This window comes from Patella vulgata, chromosome 3 (assembly GCF_932274485.2).
Source record: "Patella vulgata chromosome 3, xgPatVulg1.2, whole genome shotgun sequence".
In the NCBI taxonomy this organism is placed as follows: Eukaryota; Metazoa; Mollusca; class Gastropoda; family Patellidae; genus Patella; species Patella vulgata.
This window is the reverse complement of record NC_065881.2, coordinates 59,057,643-59,076,103: the sequence shown is the minus strand read 5'-3', so window position 1 is coordinate 59,076,103 and position 18,461 is coordinate 59,057,643. Positions and strand designations below refer to the sequence as shown.

Below are 18,461 nucleotides of genomic sequence, written 5' to 3'. Positions count from 1 at the left end.
GTTAAAGGCAGTCATCTTTTACAGAGATATCAGAGAAGACTCGAAATTCTCTGTAAAACAGATTGCATAAAAACGTTCTCTCTGGATCTGGACACAGCTCACGAAACAAGGGCCAAAGTTATTTTTAGTCTCTCTCTCCCTTTCCACTTTTCCCCCTTTTGCATGGCGATTTTTTTTGTTGACTTTTTGGTGTAGAATCGAAAAAGAGGGTTTGAAAATACATTTTCTGCCAGGTTTTGGTGAATATTCATGATTTTGAGGCGGAAGGATACAAGAGTTGTGAGGTTGGTTACGTTGAAATGTAGGGCCGGAAATTGCATGTTTATTTGTCTCTACTTCCAACTTGTGTATCTCAAGTTTTTTTATGATGAACCTCATACATGCTTTTGGCAAGAGTTTGCCACATGTTGCTCCATCTGTGGCAGAAAGCGTTCTACCAATAGAAACTTTGGGAAAAAGTTAGAGCCGGTCTAAGAGACGAGAATTAACATTAAAGTAAATGGGGAAATAATTAGTGATCTGTGGCCATCTGAGAAGAAAAGGGACGTAACTCTGAAGTCAAAATGGCGAAGGTTTTGGAGCTCGTTGAAAACCAAAATGATTTCAATAAAATAATCAGTGAGAGTAAAAGGTTTGATTGTTTATTTTACCTCTATTATGAAAGGCAATTTCAATATTCGTACAGTACAATCTTGAACTTACAATCAAATGATAATACTGCTGCAAGGCTTCTGTCTCACTTCAGAAACAGCCACAGACAACCATTTACTTTTACCTGATCAGGGCATGGATTGGATAAGCTAAAAACGTTGAGATATACTGATGTGTCTGTTTTTAGCTACGATTGGATGCCTTTAGTTCCAAGTGGCAAACTCAATTTCTTTATTAATGCATGTAACATCTTTAAAATAGATAAGTTTATGATATTATGATTAATTAAACTGGCAGAGGCCAATAATGACGTAGTGGCACAACTGTCGCCTAACTCCAAATATTCGCGTTTAAATTAATGAAGCGTTGTTTTTGTCTGACATTTCACCGCCATCGAAATCCATTCATAGTTACTGTGCTTTCGATTGTCCTTTTGATTGGCTGTTATAAAAGCCTTATATTTAGCCCTGCCTTCATGATGACAGCGTATCGTTTAAAAAGATGGCAGTCTTAGTAACGGCTTAACACCTCGATTTTAAAAACGACGATTTGTACCCGTTTCAGGTAGGATTATATGCTTAATTGTAGTTGGGTGTTGTAGAAAAATTATAAATAACAATAATCAATCGTTGTTTTGATTAAAACTATTGTCAATTTTGTTTAAAAATGCCGGGTGTGAATCGCTCCCGCTGGTGCAACGTTATAGGGAATGGCCTCATGTCTTATCTTGAAACATGGAGGGTTGAGAGATTAAGGTTTGTTATCTAGGATTGGATGCATCCACATCACACTCACAGTAATTTATTAAATAAAGGAGCTAGCTAAACATCTAACTCAATATTATCCATAATATTAGAAATTAAAAACACGAATTAAAATTCAATATTTGTCCAGTTCAATCAATATTAATGTTGTTACATCTTGATCTTACCTTTGAAAAAATCGGTTCCTAATATCCATATAAATTTTAAAGGAGGCAAGTCTTTTAACTCGGTATCATCCACGACCACAGTCTTTGACATTGCAAACACGACTTATTGGTCAATTTAAATCGACATTGATGTTGTTATCTTACTGTGAAAAGATGAGCTTCTGATTATGCAAGTACAAATAGGTTCAAATGCACAATTATCAATAGGCCTACATATCATTACAGTTTGTATTGATTTAAGTAATTCTATCACAAATAGCTAGTGATCACTGGACCACTAAAATAGTTACCGAACAGTTTTTCTTTGTGGTAATGTGTTCTATATTTTCAAAGCGACATTTCTTATAAAGTACAAACCGCCATGACACCACCCAGGTGAAATCTCGCCAAATATCGCACGTGTTAACCCCGCCCATCATTTCCCTTATAACGTATAAGTCTGTGTTACTACAATTTTTTTTACTATAAATGCTATATTTGGAAATGGAAAGTGACGTATGATCACGTGGGACGGAGTGCGCATGCTATTTCTGGCTGAACGATCCACTACTGTGGCTGGAGTAAGATGGAAGACACCAGTGTGGAACCATTTCTAGGCTTCTGATATCCAATATTTAAGATAATGAAAATTTTAAAATTGGCACACGAATCGCATGCCAGAATGCTTTTGAGCACCATTGGTAATGGAGCGACTCGATAAACGAGGCTAAACATATTCCACGGGAGAATAGGTTAGAACTATTTGATACGGCCAACTTCAACTTTGGTCAAAGGTCACGCGATGTAAACAGGGGTAGCGCTAATCCCAACCCTAACCCTGGACCTAGCCTACAATCTCGGCAACAATCACGTACCCTAATCTTATTTACATCTCAGCGACCTTGACAAAAATTGAGCTGGCCTTAACAAATAGATTTAGCCCAGGAGAATACTACCGGTATAGACTGGAATAACCAGATGCCAAAGACTGCTATTCAATTTGAAAGCTTCGTGTATATCACCGAACATAACTGATTAGACATTACAGTAAAAACAGACACAACTGAACGTAAATAAGTTCATATACATTCATATTGCATTATTATATGCGTTTCAACCCAGGGGGTTGGATGGCCGAATTGTTTGCAAGTGCGCGCTGTCATTGAGTCAACTGGTGTGGTTTTCGATTCCCTGGTTGTATTTGAAAAGGAGTAGCTTGTAGCCTGTCCAACCTCGTGGGTTTTCTCCGGGTCCTCCGGTTTCCTCCCACTGCTAAAGACCCCTACGCGGAAGTGTATTATTGAAATAAAAATTGAACCATGTGTTAGTCCCGAAATGACCTAGTTTGTGTCGAGTGACCCATTTGTGTCCATTTCTAGTTGCCAAAGAATAGCGATTTAGCTCCTTTAAGGCACAATGAACTATTTAAAATCAGTACACATGAATAAAGAAAAACATATCCAAGAGAACAATGCGGAAGTAATTAAAAATGGCAGATCCACAAATGACAAAATAATAATAACAAAAAATGTGTAGAATGTACTAAGCATATTTCACCGAAATTGAATGTAAATCACATTAAAATGTGCTTTTAAACCTACTTTCGGCTATTTTAAGGCTCCAAAGAACAGAGCTATGCGCCCTTTAAAGGAGCTAAATCGCTAATATTTGGGATCTAGAAATTTACACAAATGGGTCGCAACGCATATAATAATGTAATATGAATGTAAATAAACTGATTTCCTAAAATTGTTTCCGTTTTTGCTCTAATTTCAAATCAGTTATGTTTGGCAAAATACGGCAAAAGTCTCAATCGAATGGCAATCCATAGTGTCTGGTTATTACAGTCTACACCGATAGTATTTATTGTGCATGCTCTCCAGATAAGAATATGGAGTCACCAGTCACCTTTTGACATGACTTGCGGAATGTGTCTAGATTCGTGTACCAATGGTAAACTGTTTATTTTGTCTTAAATATTGGATATCAGAAGCCCATCTTTTCCTGGTAAGGTCACAACATCAATGTTAATTTAAATTGACAAATAATCGAGTTTTCAGTGTCGAAGATTTTGGATGATATTGAGTTGGAGACTTAGCTACTTTAGATATGAAATGGGCATGGCCTAAAAGCTCACTCTTGTTATCCTGTAGCTGAAAGAGCCCAAGATACATCATGTGACAACAATTGTTAAATCTGTAATTTAAAAGCTCACCTGGAAAAGATAGTAATACCATTATCTGTTACTTACAGTAGCCCATGGCAGTAGTCAGATAGTGATTTAAAAGCTCATCTGGCAAATATAGTAATATGAGTTTCCAGTATACCTACCCCATGGTATTCCACAGTCTTCTAGGTTTCCAAAGCAAGGAAACCTGCAACACAATCTCTGCCAGACTTTTGGCTGAAGAAATACTTGGGAAATGAAAGTTGTCAGTCTGTAAATTCCATATGCATGTTCTAGCTTATTAAATTAATTATCCATCATTGAACAACAATAAAATTCACTGACAAACAAAAACGGTAAAACATATTTTATACAATATCTGTTCGTGTAATGGTCTTCACAAAGTCATGTTAAGAAAGCTTGCTCAATTACGTAGCCTACATCATATACTTTCATTAAATTTGAGGACACCGTAACTGAAACAAAATGTACTTTTCAATAATTCTACAGGTTTTTCTACAGAGTCTGTCGAGAAATAGAACCAACAATAATCTTTTGGGATAATTAAAAAGATACCCAATAGTAAAATTTAAATTGTTGGATCAAATTGGTGTATCTCATTTAGTCAATGTTGTAATCAAATAAATTTGACATTTTTCAGTAATTTATCGGTAGTACATTTTGCTGCAGCATGGGCACCACAGTGTCAACAGGTTAATGATGTACTGACTGAATTGTCCAAGAACACAAAGAATATAAGATTTTTACAGGTAATGAATTTTAGAAAAAGACTGAAAATTGAACACCATTTCCCTATACAGATGACAATGAGTTGACTATATCTGTCATTACTATAATATTGCTGTAAAAACAAGAAATTAATTTGTCATGAAGACAATAGACCTAAATGCTAACAGTGTCCTCTTTTCTAAAATTATGATTTAGTGGCTTAAAGCCTTTCAGGGTGGAAAAAGAAATAAGATACTAGTTAATTAGATGGCATATAATTATACAACTGTTATGTTGCCAAGGACATAATTATCATGGATTAGGATAATATTTGGTGTAGTGTTATAAGATGACATGCTGATTTACTGATGGAACTACATAGTTTATTTTAAGTGACTGATGTTAGGTCAATTTTTTGCGATTTTAGTTTTTGCTCACATTAATTTTTTGTTTGAACTTAAGGTTCTAAATAATGTTATATTGAATCGGGTTGATCTCAATGTTATTTCAGTTAATAAAACGATTATATTTCTGTTTCGAAAAAAGTAAGCAATGTCCATTGCTTACTAAATTAAGTTTCATTTTTGGCCTACTGTGTTGATAGTGGAACACCAAACCAATTATATCTTAACACTAGCTGTATCTAAACTGAAATCAACAATTTATTTTTGCCACAAATCAGAGGTCTAGTCCTTTTGAATTCACACTTACAGGATGTCTTCTGAATTTATAAGTTGCTTGTATTCGTTTAATCAAGTTTAATCAAATTAATTAGGTTTGTTCAATGGTTTCATCGTTTTTGATTTTATAGTTAGAAGCTGAGAATATCCCAGAGATATCTGAAAAGTATGAAATAATAGCTGTACCAACAGTAATTTTTATAAAGGTAGATATATTTTTTAGAATAATACTTTTATATTGTATAAACTATGTACTGGTCAGGTACACTATACACTATGCATAATTATAAGTACAATTCTTTAAATTTCAGGGTTGGATGGCCGAATGGTTAGCACGCGCGCACTGTATCATAAGGCCTGTCATTGAGTCAACTGGCGTGGTATCGAATCCCCGGTTGTATGTGACAAGGAGTAGGGTCGCCTGTTCAACCTTGTGAGTTTATCTCCGGGTCCTCCGGTTTCCTCCCACTGCTAAAGACCCCTACGCGCAAGCGAATTAATGAAATAAAATTAAACCGTATGTTAGTCCCGAAATGACCTACTTTGTGTCGAGTGGACGTTAAACCCCATTTCTCTCTCTTCACTCTCTTTAAATTTCAGATGATAAAGCATGTTCTGAGGTGACATTTGATGACATTTGACCATTTTTCTCAAAACTAGGGCACAGTACAGTATAGATAGAACATGGTGTTACCTGACCTGAACCTCATCTGAAGGTTGTTGCTATAAATAACAATTACAAAAATTTCTTAGTTTTACTAGAGTTATTTCCCTTCATTATGTTAGAGAAATTAACTCTGGAGCCAAGGTGGTTCAATGAATGTAGCACTGGCTCACTAACCAAGAGGGCCTGGGTTCAATCCTGGTGATGGCCAAGAAAGTTCTCATAATTTTCCAGGCTGAAAGAGGGTTGGGCAACATAAAACAATAAGTTCTATCATAGCACACAGCATGGCATAAGCCTGGCTTCATTGGCCAAGTTGGTACAGAAAAGTAGAACGTTATTTTATGGTATGAAGAATTTACTTTATATTTTACCATAGGAATTCACAATGTGACAATTTTTATGAACTGCTCGGACAATTTATTTGACATAGGTGAATGTTGTGTTGCCTGGCAACCTACCTTCATATGTCATCTTATAACACTACACCAAATATTATCCTAATCCATGATAATTATGTCCTTGGCAACATAACAGTTGTATAATTATATGCCATCTAATTAACTACCTGAAAATTGTATGAAAATATTAACACTATTTGATTATGATATAATTATTTTACTGTTTGCAGAATGGAGAGAAAGTTGATCGTTTAGATGGTGCAAATGTAGCAGAATTGAGCAAAAAAGTAAAGAAATGGGCTGCTGGAGGTGGTCAGATAAACACTGCACCACCAAAACAGGTATTTTTATTATATGTCCACATTTATAATGTGTTTGTGTCTGTGTGTCGCCTACAGGCCGCAATTCTTAAGGGATCATCTTCAAACTTTACATACTTAATCCTTACACACTAAGGATAATCCCTATTGTTTTTGGTGCATGTGGGGGGTTGGATGGCCGAATGGTTAGCACATGCACGCTGTATTATAAGGCCTGTCATTGAGTCAACTGGCGTGGTTTCGAATCCCCGGTTGTATGTGCAAGGAATAGGATCACCTGTCCAACCTCATGGGTTTTCTCCAGGTCCTCCAGTTTCCTCCCACTGCTAAAGACCCCTACGTGCAAGCGAATTATTGAAATAAAATTAAAACTATATGTTAGTCCTGAAATGATCTAGTGCATGCCCGACTATCAGGGGCAGAGCCACGCCCATTCCTTGTATTTCTTGTATTTGTCTACAGGCCACATATCTTAACATCTTGAAACATTGCATACTTATTCTTTGTACCCTAATGAACACCCCCTTTGTTTGTGGTGCATGCCCAACCTCGAGGTCACAATTCTTAATTGATCATCTTGAAAAATGTTCATATTTATTCCTTATACCCTAAGGATGATCCCTATTGTTTTTGGTGCATGCCCCAGTGGCAGAGCCACGCCCATTTCTTATATTTGTTTATCATCTATAGGTCACATTTCTTAACGTATCATCTTAAAACGTTGCATACTTTATTACTTATCCCTTCTATCCTATAGAATATCCCAATTGTTTGTGGTGAATGCCCAAGCCTCAAGGGCAGAGCAACAGCCATTTTCTTTTTGTGTGTCTTTGTGTCACTTACAGGCCGCAATTCTTAATCGATTGTCTTGAAAACTTTTCATATTCATTCCTTATACCCTACGGCTGACCTATTGTCCCCCGCCTTTTGAAGAAAGCAGGGGACTATTAAAATGGGTTCGTCTGTCTGTCTATCCGTCTGCCTGTCCGTCACACTTTTTGGGACACAATAACTCTCTTTCTAAATGAGCTAGAATGTTCAAACTTGGTGTAGGTGTTTATTAGGTCAATACCTTGATGGAGTTCGAAGATGAGCATTTTCCGCTTAGGGTAAGCAGAGATAAGCAATTTGATTGGTTGATGCTTTGGGACATGATAACTTTAGTTCTAATTAAGTGAGAGTGATGAAACTTGGTGTATAGTTTCATTACATCAATACCTTGACTAAGTACGATAATGAGCATTTTCTGCTCAGGGTAAGCAGTGCGATAAGCAATTTGATTGGCCAAGATTTGGGAACACTATAACTCTCCTTCTAATTGAGCTAGAATGTTCAAACTTGGTGTAGGTGTTTATTGGGTCAATGCCTTGATGGAGTTCGAAGATGTGCATTTTCTGCTTAGGGTAAGCAGAGATAAGCAATTTATTTGGTTGATGATTCGGGACAAGATAACTTTAGTTCTAATTAAGTGAGAGTGAGGAAATTTGGTGTACAGCTTTATTACATCAATACCTTGACTAAGTTCGATAATGAACATTTTCTGCTGAGGGTAAGCAGAGCAATAAGCAATTTGATTGGTTGAGACTTTTGAACACAATAACTCTCCTTCTAATTGAGGTAAAAAGTTCAAACTTGGTGTAGGCATTCATTAGGTGAATCCCTTGATGGAGTTCGATGATGAACATTGTCTGCTTACGGTAGGCAGAGATAAGCAATCTGATTGGTTGATGCTTTAGGGGCACGATAACTTTGGTTATAATGAAGTGAGAGCAATGAAACTCTGAATATAGAGTCATTATAGCATTACCTTGACTAAGTTCGATTGTGCGAATTTTCTGCCTGGGCTAAGGAGCGATAAGCAATTTGATTGGTCAAGACTTTGGAACATAAAAACTCTGCTTTTAATTGAGGTAGAATGTTTAAACCTGATGTAGATGTTCATTAGGTGAATGTCTTGACTGATTTCAATGATTAACATTTCAAGAAAAATAAATGTGCTATTAATTAATATGTGTCATCTATTTATTTTGGGATTTCGGCGGGGGACATCAGCCTCACTGTTGGCTTGTTATTTTTGGTACATGCCCGACCCTCTGGGACAGAGCCATGCCCAATTTTTGTGTGTCTTGTGTTTCGCCTTCAGGCTGCAATTCTTACCTATTCCTTATAGGTAGACAGGGAATATAACTCAGTATAACTGTTACAGTTCTATGGAAGATGCAACAATAGGTTTAGGGTAACACAGAGAAACGTTGTTGTATCATTGTCAATTCTAGAGGGCATGTTTACTAGCCATCACCTGAAGATTGGTTTGCCATCACTCTACCATTTTGAGCCTGGATGATCCTTTCCATGTGACAATTTGTTTGCTCGATGAATGAGTGTTATCTTTTTATTTTGGGGTTGATGGAGATGGGGGGCACATAATCCACACTTTTAGCTTGTTTTAAATTAAAAATTTCTTTCTTTCTTTTTTTAGGATTTAAATACAAGATTAAAGAATTTAATAAACCAATCACCGGTTATGTTGTTTATGAAAGGAACACCTACAGAGCCTAAATGTGGTAAGACAGTGTATAACTTCTGAATATTCCCAGGTTTTGTTATGATAGGCATTATTGATATCGCCCAGTGATGGGATTTCCCTGTATATTCCGGACACGTCCTACGCTATTTTCCTAAATTGTCTGACCACAAATATGCCCTATCGGAAATCAAGGCATGGTGTATGATATTCAGAATTCAAAAATTAATATAGTGTACTGAGTATATAAATACCACTCAACCCGATTATCATTGATAATAGGTTGGATTGATTAGGTAATTAAGTGATCAACATATTTATGGTGTTATACCGTCTATACACCTACTTTGATTCTGCCTTGATGTTGGTCAACAACACGTAGGAATTAGTGATATATTTCACATATCCTAATACTATATAACACCCCAAATCAATATACATTGTATCTGATAACATGTCTGTGACATTTCTTTGGTGGAAGCCGAAGTTTAAAAAAGCTATTTCACACACACATGCCTATCCGATAAATACTAGACCATTTCTGATCGCATGTGGCGGTTATAAGTACAATAACTGAAATGAAAGTAAAAATCTCTATAGACAGGTGAAATTAAGAGTAGAATAACTGAAATGAAAATGTAGGAATCTTGCGAGACATGTGAAATGAAGAGATGTAAACGTGCCGAATCTCACACATCTAAAGATTCTATTTTGATGGCATATTCTCAGATTTATGATCATATTTTGAATGGGGTTTATGTTTTTAAATAAATAAACACGCTAAGAAATGTTGATGAATATTTCGATTAGAATAATGCTAGAGTTATGCAATTATTTAGCAGATGTCACTCGCTCATTGTGGTAGAGCGACGGTTACTGCCAAATAAATTTTGGGATGTCATTTTTTTAAACTTCTGTATGAAAGTCAAAACGGAGTACAAGACGAATGCTGGACTTCCGCTGAAAAATGTATCGGGGGAATTTGAAACAGGTACGTGTCGGCACGCTTTCATTCTGTCCTATTACGACAACACGTAATTTTGTTACCAGATGCAACTATTTTTTATCACATATGAATTGGAATATTTTGTTGACACGTCCACAATTGTTTGTGAACAGTCTACAGGTCACAATTTTTATCCATTTCAATGAAACTTGAAATATAGGTTTATCACCCTAAGATCTTGGTTCCGTTCGATATTGGCATGTATCAGACTGTAACTTCATGGATTATGGCCCCTAATTGTATGAAAAATCACGTTTTTAGCTTGTGAACACTGTAGAGGTCACAATTTTTATTTGATTTGGTTTAAACTTGAAATGTATGCTTATAACCCAAAGATCTCGGTTCCTTTCGATATCGGACCGTAACTTCCTGAATTATGGCCCCTAGCTGATTGTACGAAAAATTGCGTTTTTAGCTTGTGGACCCTATAGAGGTCATAATTTTTATCCGAGTTAAAAAACCGTATTATTATATCACCGTTACACCCTAAGGACGACTGAGTTTGAATTTCGGGAAAATCGGCCCAAAACTGACAGACAAAATGGCCGGCCCTTGTTCTCAAACAGCGTAAAAATATGGTATATCAAGGTTGTGGACCCTATAGAGGTCACAATTTTTATCCGATTTTGTTGAAACTTGAAATGTAAGTTTATAACCCAAAGATCTTGCGCATATCAAATTGTAATTTCCTGAATTATGGCCCTTGATTGTAAGAAAAAATCACTTTCTTTTTAGCTTGTTCTCTATCCATCTCTCAAAAATGTGGGCGTATCCTGCCTGGCAGCCGCTGGTTAATTGTGGTCTGAAAAAGCCTGCTTAAATAAGGATAAGAGTTATGCCCCTTTATTTTCGAGAAAAAATGTCTGACAAGTTCAAATTCTTTATGACGCCATTCATCATAACTGGTCCATTGTTTACCATACAGAAATTTACTAATTACAGGGAATATTTTATTTGATTATGTATTTAAGATTCAAATATTTATTTACAGGATTTAGTCGACAGACAATACAGATATTAAATGATAATAAAATAAAGTTTGGTTACTTTGACATTTTAACAGATGAAGAGGTCCGGCAAGGTAAGTGAGGGTAGCAGATCTAGGCCAGTTATTTGTGCTGGTCATGGGTTTGTATTGTTACAAAAAATAGGGTGCCTTACCTAAAAAGTGGGTTTTGTCCATGTACTCCTGTTTCCATCCTATTTCTTAAGACAAATGAATTATTGAAAAAAATTTATGCCATAAATTATTTCCAAATTGTTTAAAGTTGAGAAAACATTTAACCCCATTTCTCACTATCTCCCACATATGATCGACAACTTATTTAGAAGCATTTGGTGGATTGATTGATAGTGAAATTAATAAGTTATAATAAATATAATTACAGACGATTACTTACTTAAAATCCAAACATACCAGAATAAAATAGGGTGTCCCACACAGTCTGATTTAAACTCGTAACAAAAATTTCATTAATATAATAAATATGTGATGTGAATGAATAATTCGGCTTGTTGTGCCTTTACAATCTTAAACATAGACTCCAATATATATTTTCCAGGTTTAAAAACTTATTCTAACTGGCCCACGTTTCCACAGTTATATGGTAATGGAGAACTAGTTGGAGGATTAGATATTATAAAAGAATTAGTTGAAACTGGAGAATTAGCTAGTTCATTAGGAGTTGTTGAACAACCAGATTTAAATGAAAGGTAAAGCTACATTTATTATCTACATCAAAAGAGTTGCACCAGATGTATTTTCCAAAAAATACCAATTTTCTGTTTTTATGTGGGATTGGTCATAAATCCCCAAATTCTATGCTGTTGAAGTGACTGAATAGCCATGTGTACTGTATATACTTGCCAAAGGTGAAGTAGTAAGAGATCTCAGAATTTTGAAGTCAGTCATATAATTGAAGATAGAAATTTCCCATGTCATAGGTAACCCTAAATTGATTTCTGAAAGATCAGTTACAATTTATTGTTTGAATCTAATAGTCTGAGGTCACCAATAAAAGTTTAATTCATTCAGAATTTATCCTTCTTATTTTGTGTGAATAGATTGAAGTCTCTGATCAATTCTTCTCCAACAATGGTGTTTATGAAAGGGAACCCTCAAGAACCAAGATGTGGATTCAGTCGTACCTTAGTTGGTCTTTTAAATGCTGAGGGGTAAGTAATTTATGTAAAATGGCTCTTGTCAGTCGGTCTGTCTTTCTAAATATTTGTTGTGAATACTATGAAGGTCAGGATTTGGTATTGTTTTTATTCAAATTCTCTGTAATTTTTCATTGGGTCATAAGAACGAAACCTATTTACATTCCAATTTTTTGTGGTTTCTAGTTTTTAAGTTACTCCCTGTTTAGAATCAGAATTTTCTCTTTTCCTCTAGATAGCATATTTCTAAGCCAATAGAAAATGGTTTTATGAGTGTTCTGTGGGTTCCCAAAAATATAATGTTAAGAGCGAAAAGTATGAAATTTAGACTCAAAATATTTGGTACAATATTCAAGTTAACTGCTGTACGTTTTATGGCTATTGTGAACATTATTGTTTATAAGGCATTTAGTGATAGGAAAACATTGAATAACACAAATACAACTTTATGGATAACAATCACTAGCAACTTTAATAGTGCAACGTTTCAACAAGTATCCTCTCGTCTCTTTAACAAGCACAGAGTAAACGATAATATGATTGCTATTGATTGTTATCCATAAAGTTGTGGTCATGTTTTTTCAATATTGTGAACAATTTGGCAATACAAACATGTATCTGACAAACTGGAGTAATTTCCCTTTAAAGTATTAACTGGAATTATAACATACATTGAAATAAATATGGGGCTTAACATCATACATTTTTTTTTGCTTCGACTGACATATGCCATGCAGTGTGCTATAACTATGAGAGAAATTTTGCCCTGACAGCGGGGCTATTGACTATTTTTATATCGAATACAAGCTCTCAAGGGTTCTTTTACGTGAAAGACGATGTGTACACCAGGCCTCGGTTTTACATACCATCCAAACAACTGGACACTAAGCCTTACGTCCTGCACCAATGACAAGAGGGAACCGTGTCAGAAATTCTGAAGAACTTTCTCTGTCAACACCGGGAGCAAACACGAGACCTCCTGGTTAGCTAGTCAGCGTCCTTCTCACTGAGCCACCCTGCTCCCTAACATACGTATAATATAATTGTCAAAAACATTAGATCATTACTGGCACAATTAGTAAAAAGTTATGCACTATTTTAATGTAAATACTATTTTATTATGTAACATCTGACTATAAAAAAACCTTCATGAAAAATGATTTGTACAATAAAGATAGTACAATTATTAGTACTATATCTATATCCACGAGGGAAAGAGACAACTAAACTAATTGATCGATTAGAATAATTTTGGACCATATTTTGTTTTAAATAAAAGTATCTAAACTATATTACAATAATATTGGACCAAATGGATTTTTAAATAAAAGTATATAAACTTTATATTTAACTTTATTTAACCTTTTTTCTGTTATGGTAGGTCTGCATTTTTTTCAGGGTGAAATATAGTACTTTTGATATTCTTTCCGATGATGAGGTGAGACAAGGCTTAAAAACTTACTCTGATTGGCCAACTTATCCACAAGTATATGTAAAAGGTGAACTTATTGGTGGGTTAGACATTATTAATGTAAGTATTCAGCTAGTTTAATGTGGCCATATGTTTTCGATATTTTATTAAATAAAGGTGCTATCTGAAATTCCATCCATCTATGCTGCTCCCTATGCTTATAGCACACTGCCATCTATATGTTTCATAAAGTCTAAATGATAAGCCAGTCTTTAATCCGATTAAATCCAAGCTGAGAGATTATCTAGTGTGATACTGTGATGTTTTGATTTTGTTTTCTTAATTTTTTAAATATATGTTAAACATGCATTATGCAAGAGCTAAATCTGCCTATTGCAGGTCTTTCTTTGGGTCTGAAATCTTATCTAAGTTATTAATTGGACATAATTAACTTATCCAGACCATAATCAACTCTCGATGCCATTGTTATTCTGCGATATTTACCGGATTTGAATACTTTTTGTGATGGAAAATTTAACGTCAAAATGGATAATCGAGACTTTGTTTGTTATCATACCAAGTCAGTAATGATGACCTAGGCTAACCTAAAATTCAATGGCTAATATCTTGGTTCAAAGTGAAGCAATTTTTAGCATATGTTGTTTTCATTATCTATTTTTATACGTCCACAAAACTGCCAGACAAAATGGCCGTCCCTCGTACGCAAATAGTGTAAAAATATGGTATATCATGGTTGTGGACCCTCTATAGAGGTCATAATTTCGATCTGATGTGAAACTTGAAATACGTGTTTATAACCCAAAGATCTGGGTTCCTTTCAAAATTTGCGCATATCGGATCATAACTTCCTGAATTTTGGCCTTTGATTGTACAAAAAATGACGTTTTTAGCTTGTGTTCACTCTGGAGGTAACAATTTTTGTCCAATTTAAAAAAAAAAACGTTTGAATATATCACTGTTACACCCTTATGATGGCTGAGTTCGAATTTCGTGAAAATCGGACCAAAATTGCTGGACAAAATGGCTGCCCCTTGTATGCAAATAGTGTAAATATATGGTATATCAAGGTTGTTGACACTCTAAAGGCCCCTGGTATGCAAATAGTGTAAATATATGGTATATCAAGGTTGTGGACACTCTAGAGGCCCCTTGTATGCAAATAGTGTAAATATATGGTATATCAAGGTTGTGGACACTAGAGGCCACAATTTTGATCCGATTTTGATGAAACTTAAAATCGATATTTATAACTCTGAGGCCTTTGTTCCTGTCGATATTCACGCATAGCGAATTATAACTTCCTGAATTATGGCCCTTGATTGTACGAAAAATCTTGTTTTTAGCTTGGGGTCCCTCTAGAGGTCACAATTTTTATCTGATTTAAAAAAAAAACATTTGAATATATCGCCGTTACACCCTAATGATGGTTGAGTTCAAATTTTGTGAAAATCGGACCAAACTGCCGGACAAAATGGCCGACCCCTCGTACGCAAATATATGGTATAGGCCTATCAAGGTTGTGGACCCTCTAGAAGTCACAATTTTAATCCGATTTTGATGAAACTTGAAATATATCTCTATAACCTAAAGATCTTGGTTTATGTCGATATTCGCGCATATCAGATCATAACTTCCTGAATTATGGCCCTTGATTGCACGAAAAATCACTTTATGTTTTAGCGTGTTCTCTATCCATCTCTTGCAAAATGGGGGCGTATCCTGCTTGGTAGCCGGTAGTTTAACTATTATAGCGAGAACTGTCAGCTCTTTATCTAACCTGACCTTATGACCCTTTAAATAATAATATCTATACAGATTAAGCCGTAAGGAATTTGACAGTTTCCGAAAAATGCAAATCAAGCACAGTTACTAAAATATTAAACTGTATAACGAAAAATATAAATAGTCAACTAGCTGCTAATATTTCTTCATTTTATTATTTTACTAGCTGGTTTATTAGTTAAACTGATTTTGAAATATTTACTACTTGAAAATATAAACAAAAAACATTCAGCTATAAATTTAACAAATATCTAGGTTATTTTCCGTTACATTTACCCTTAACCGGTCGACGTCATTTTGACGTTATGACGTCAAGTGGTCAGGCTAAATAAAGGCTGACGTGAAATATTTTGTATGCCTATTTCAATCGACTACTGCCGAATAATTATAAGTGATAGACTCTTGACACCAATAAAAAAGTTGCTGGGGATAAGTTGATCTATAATTTGCAAATCATTCTAAATCCTTTTCATCAGAAATATCGTCTTCAGAATCGATGTCATCGATATAATCCGATTCGGAATAATTCATAAGTAATTCAACCACTTCGAGCGTCTTTAACGTTCCCGAAACCGTTAAATTACGTTTTTCGTCAAAAAATATTGAATAAAGACATGTTATTCTCAATGCCCTTGACAAGACAAGTTCCTGTTTGACACGCATGCGTGGCCATATCAATTAAATACGAAACTAAATACTCAAATGCGACTTTAAAAAAGGTTTTTGCTGTGGTCGACTTTAGTCGACCGTGACCACTTAACTGTATAACGTTGTGGTGACTAATAGTCGACAATGACCGGTTAAGGGTTAAATGAAAATAGGAAATCCCCTATTTGAGCTTGAATCGTTTTTGATTATGTCACACAAAAAAATATATTCTGGTTCTCAGACAATCCTTTTAAAAATATTGATGCAGAAGGGAGGGTTTTGTTTTTTGGTTTTTATTTTGTCAAAATCTAGCTTGTTTTTTCATTCTTAAGAAACAACACAAAATTCTCTGACAATCCTTTTAAAAAAATTGATGCCAGTGTATGGGATTTGTTTTTTGGGTTTTATTTTGTAAAAATATAGCTTGTTTTTTTCATTTTTAAGAAACACACAAAATTATTATGAATGTAATATTTATTTAACTCTTAATAAGAAAAACAAAAAAAAAATTAAGAATTTGAAATACCGTAATGTCCGAAAAATTCTGTGACTGTAAATTAACTCGTGAAAATGTTTTCAAATCCGTCGGTTTTTATTTTGGGGACCAAGATCTACATGATTTCGATACTGTACTTATTGTGTAGCCTTAATCTTTGTTTTATATTTTAGGAATTAAAAGAAACTGGTGAACTAAAGAGTACATTTAATATTGAATAATATTCAGATACAATTTAAACATCAAATCATATAAAACATTAATTTATATATATATTTTACATCAGTGTTTTATTCATCATGAGAATTTTTTGCATCCAGTGTCCTAGGAACTAAACAATGATTTTATGATATAATGTTTTGTGAAAGGGATAATGCACAATTCAAATGTTTTGCCAGAGAAATTAATATAACCCATTTGTGGAAGAAATCTGATTTGAAACGAGACCGAGATCTTCACAAAGTTATACACTTAACTATTATTTAGTTGTGTCATTATAAATCAACATATTAGTATCTACTTTCACTTTGATGTAATTTATTGTAAAATGAAATTGATTTCTTTGCTGGCTTATGTGAACTATTGGAGAATTTCAGTGTTAGCACATAATACTATGTTTTCAGGGCTTTAATTAAATTATTTTTAAGTACCTTGTATATTAGGTGAGATAATTTACCTTAAATTGATATTCCATTGATAAAAGTTTCAACTTGCCAGACACTCTTCTGATTTAAGAAAGTTATATTGCAGTTCAGTCCCATATTAATTGTGGAAATTTTCTCCCAGAAGTTTTAATTGAATGTTGCTCATCTAATAAGGAAATACCATAGATTTAAGTGAAAATCGTACCTCTAAGAGTGGTTCCTTAAACTTTAAGGTGGTTAATTGAATGTCCATGTCCTTAAGTATGAGTACATCAATTTGACTGAATTTTTCAGCAAATTCCCTTAACATTATCTAGTTTTTAACTATTATAGTGAGAACTGCCAGCTCTTTATCTAATCTCCCATAATGCCCCTTTTAAAAGAACAATGGTTATAAATAAAACTGGAATTTTAATTGTTGATTAATTATGTCAGTTGATGACATTTGACATTGTATCAGTTGATTGTTTGAAAATTGTTAACCAACATTTATAAATAAATGTGCTATTATAAAAGTATTTTGATCTATTAGAATTAGACGTTTTGTTGTATATATTGAATTGTCATCGCTGGCTGTGGGTTTGTCGTACATGTTTTTTGTGAGCACTCTAGAAATTATTTGTAATGTTAACATTGTATATATTGAAATTTCAAATATTTCTGAAAATTGTTGGTAATATTCTAGCGTCCAATCGACCTGAAATTAATTAGTTTCAATAGTCAGGGGCGTACAGACCAACTGATCCACATGCCCCTTATACGAGTGAGGCAGCCACAATCCGAGTACCGCAGGTGCAAGCTTTCTAGCAGGGTCAGGAGCATGCTTCCCTGGAGAAATTTTTGAATCTAGAGTCCCTGAAATGCCATTTCCTGGACTTTGGGGGGAGATTTTGCAGAATTCTGATGGTCAGAAAATACTCATACCATGAGTAAAATTGAGTGCTACGCATGGGAATTCATTTTATTCATTAAGAATTTTGCAAGAAAGTACTGTGAATCTGTGACAAATTCTGAAAGTGATAATTACATCATTTACATAAACCTATATCTTAGATATATTGTTGTGGTAAATATATATAAATCAGCAAAGATGTGACTATGTCCTCATATACTAAGCAGCAAAAGAAATGTCAGGTTGGTATGTTGCTCTGAATGGATGCATTGCATAAAACTTGCCAAATGTTTTTATTGTACTCATCTCCAACGTCAGCAGCATGCCACGACTCACGACAGCTCAGAGGAATCAG

General features: G+C 34.6%; 1 protein-coding gene across 1 annotated transcript; it reads left to right on the top strand.

The window, feature by feature from the left end:
- The first annotated feature begins 528 nt into the window (after window positions 1–528).
- On the top strand, window positions 529–17,729 carry LOC126816573 (glutaredoxin-3). The gene is made up of 10 exons (XM_050543248.2): window positions 529–631; window positions 4,390–4,498; window positions 5,269–5,343; window positions 6,433–6,543; window positions 9,002–9,086; window positions 11,044–11,133; window positions 11,615–11,765; window positions 12,117–12,227; window positions 13,611–13,743; window positions 16,744–17,729. Exons 1-10 carry the CDS (start codon window positions 564–566, stop codon window positions 16,789–16,791), a joined length of 981 nt encoding a protein of 326 aa, XP_050399205.2. The 5' UTR covers window positions 529–563; the 3' UTR covers window positions 16,792–17,729.
- The last annotated feature ends 732 nt before the right edge of the window (window positions 17,730–18,461 follow it).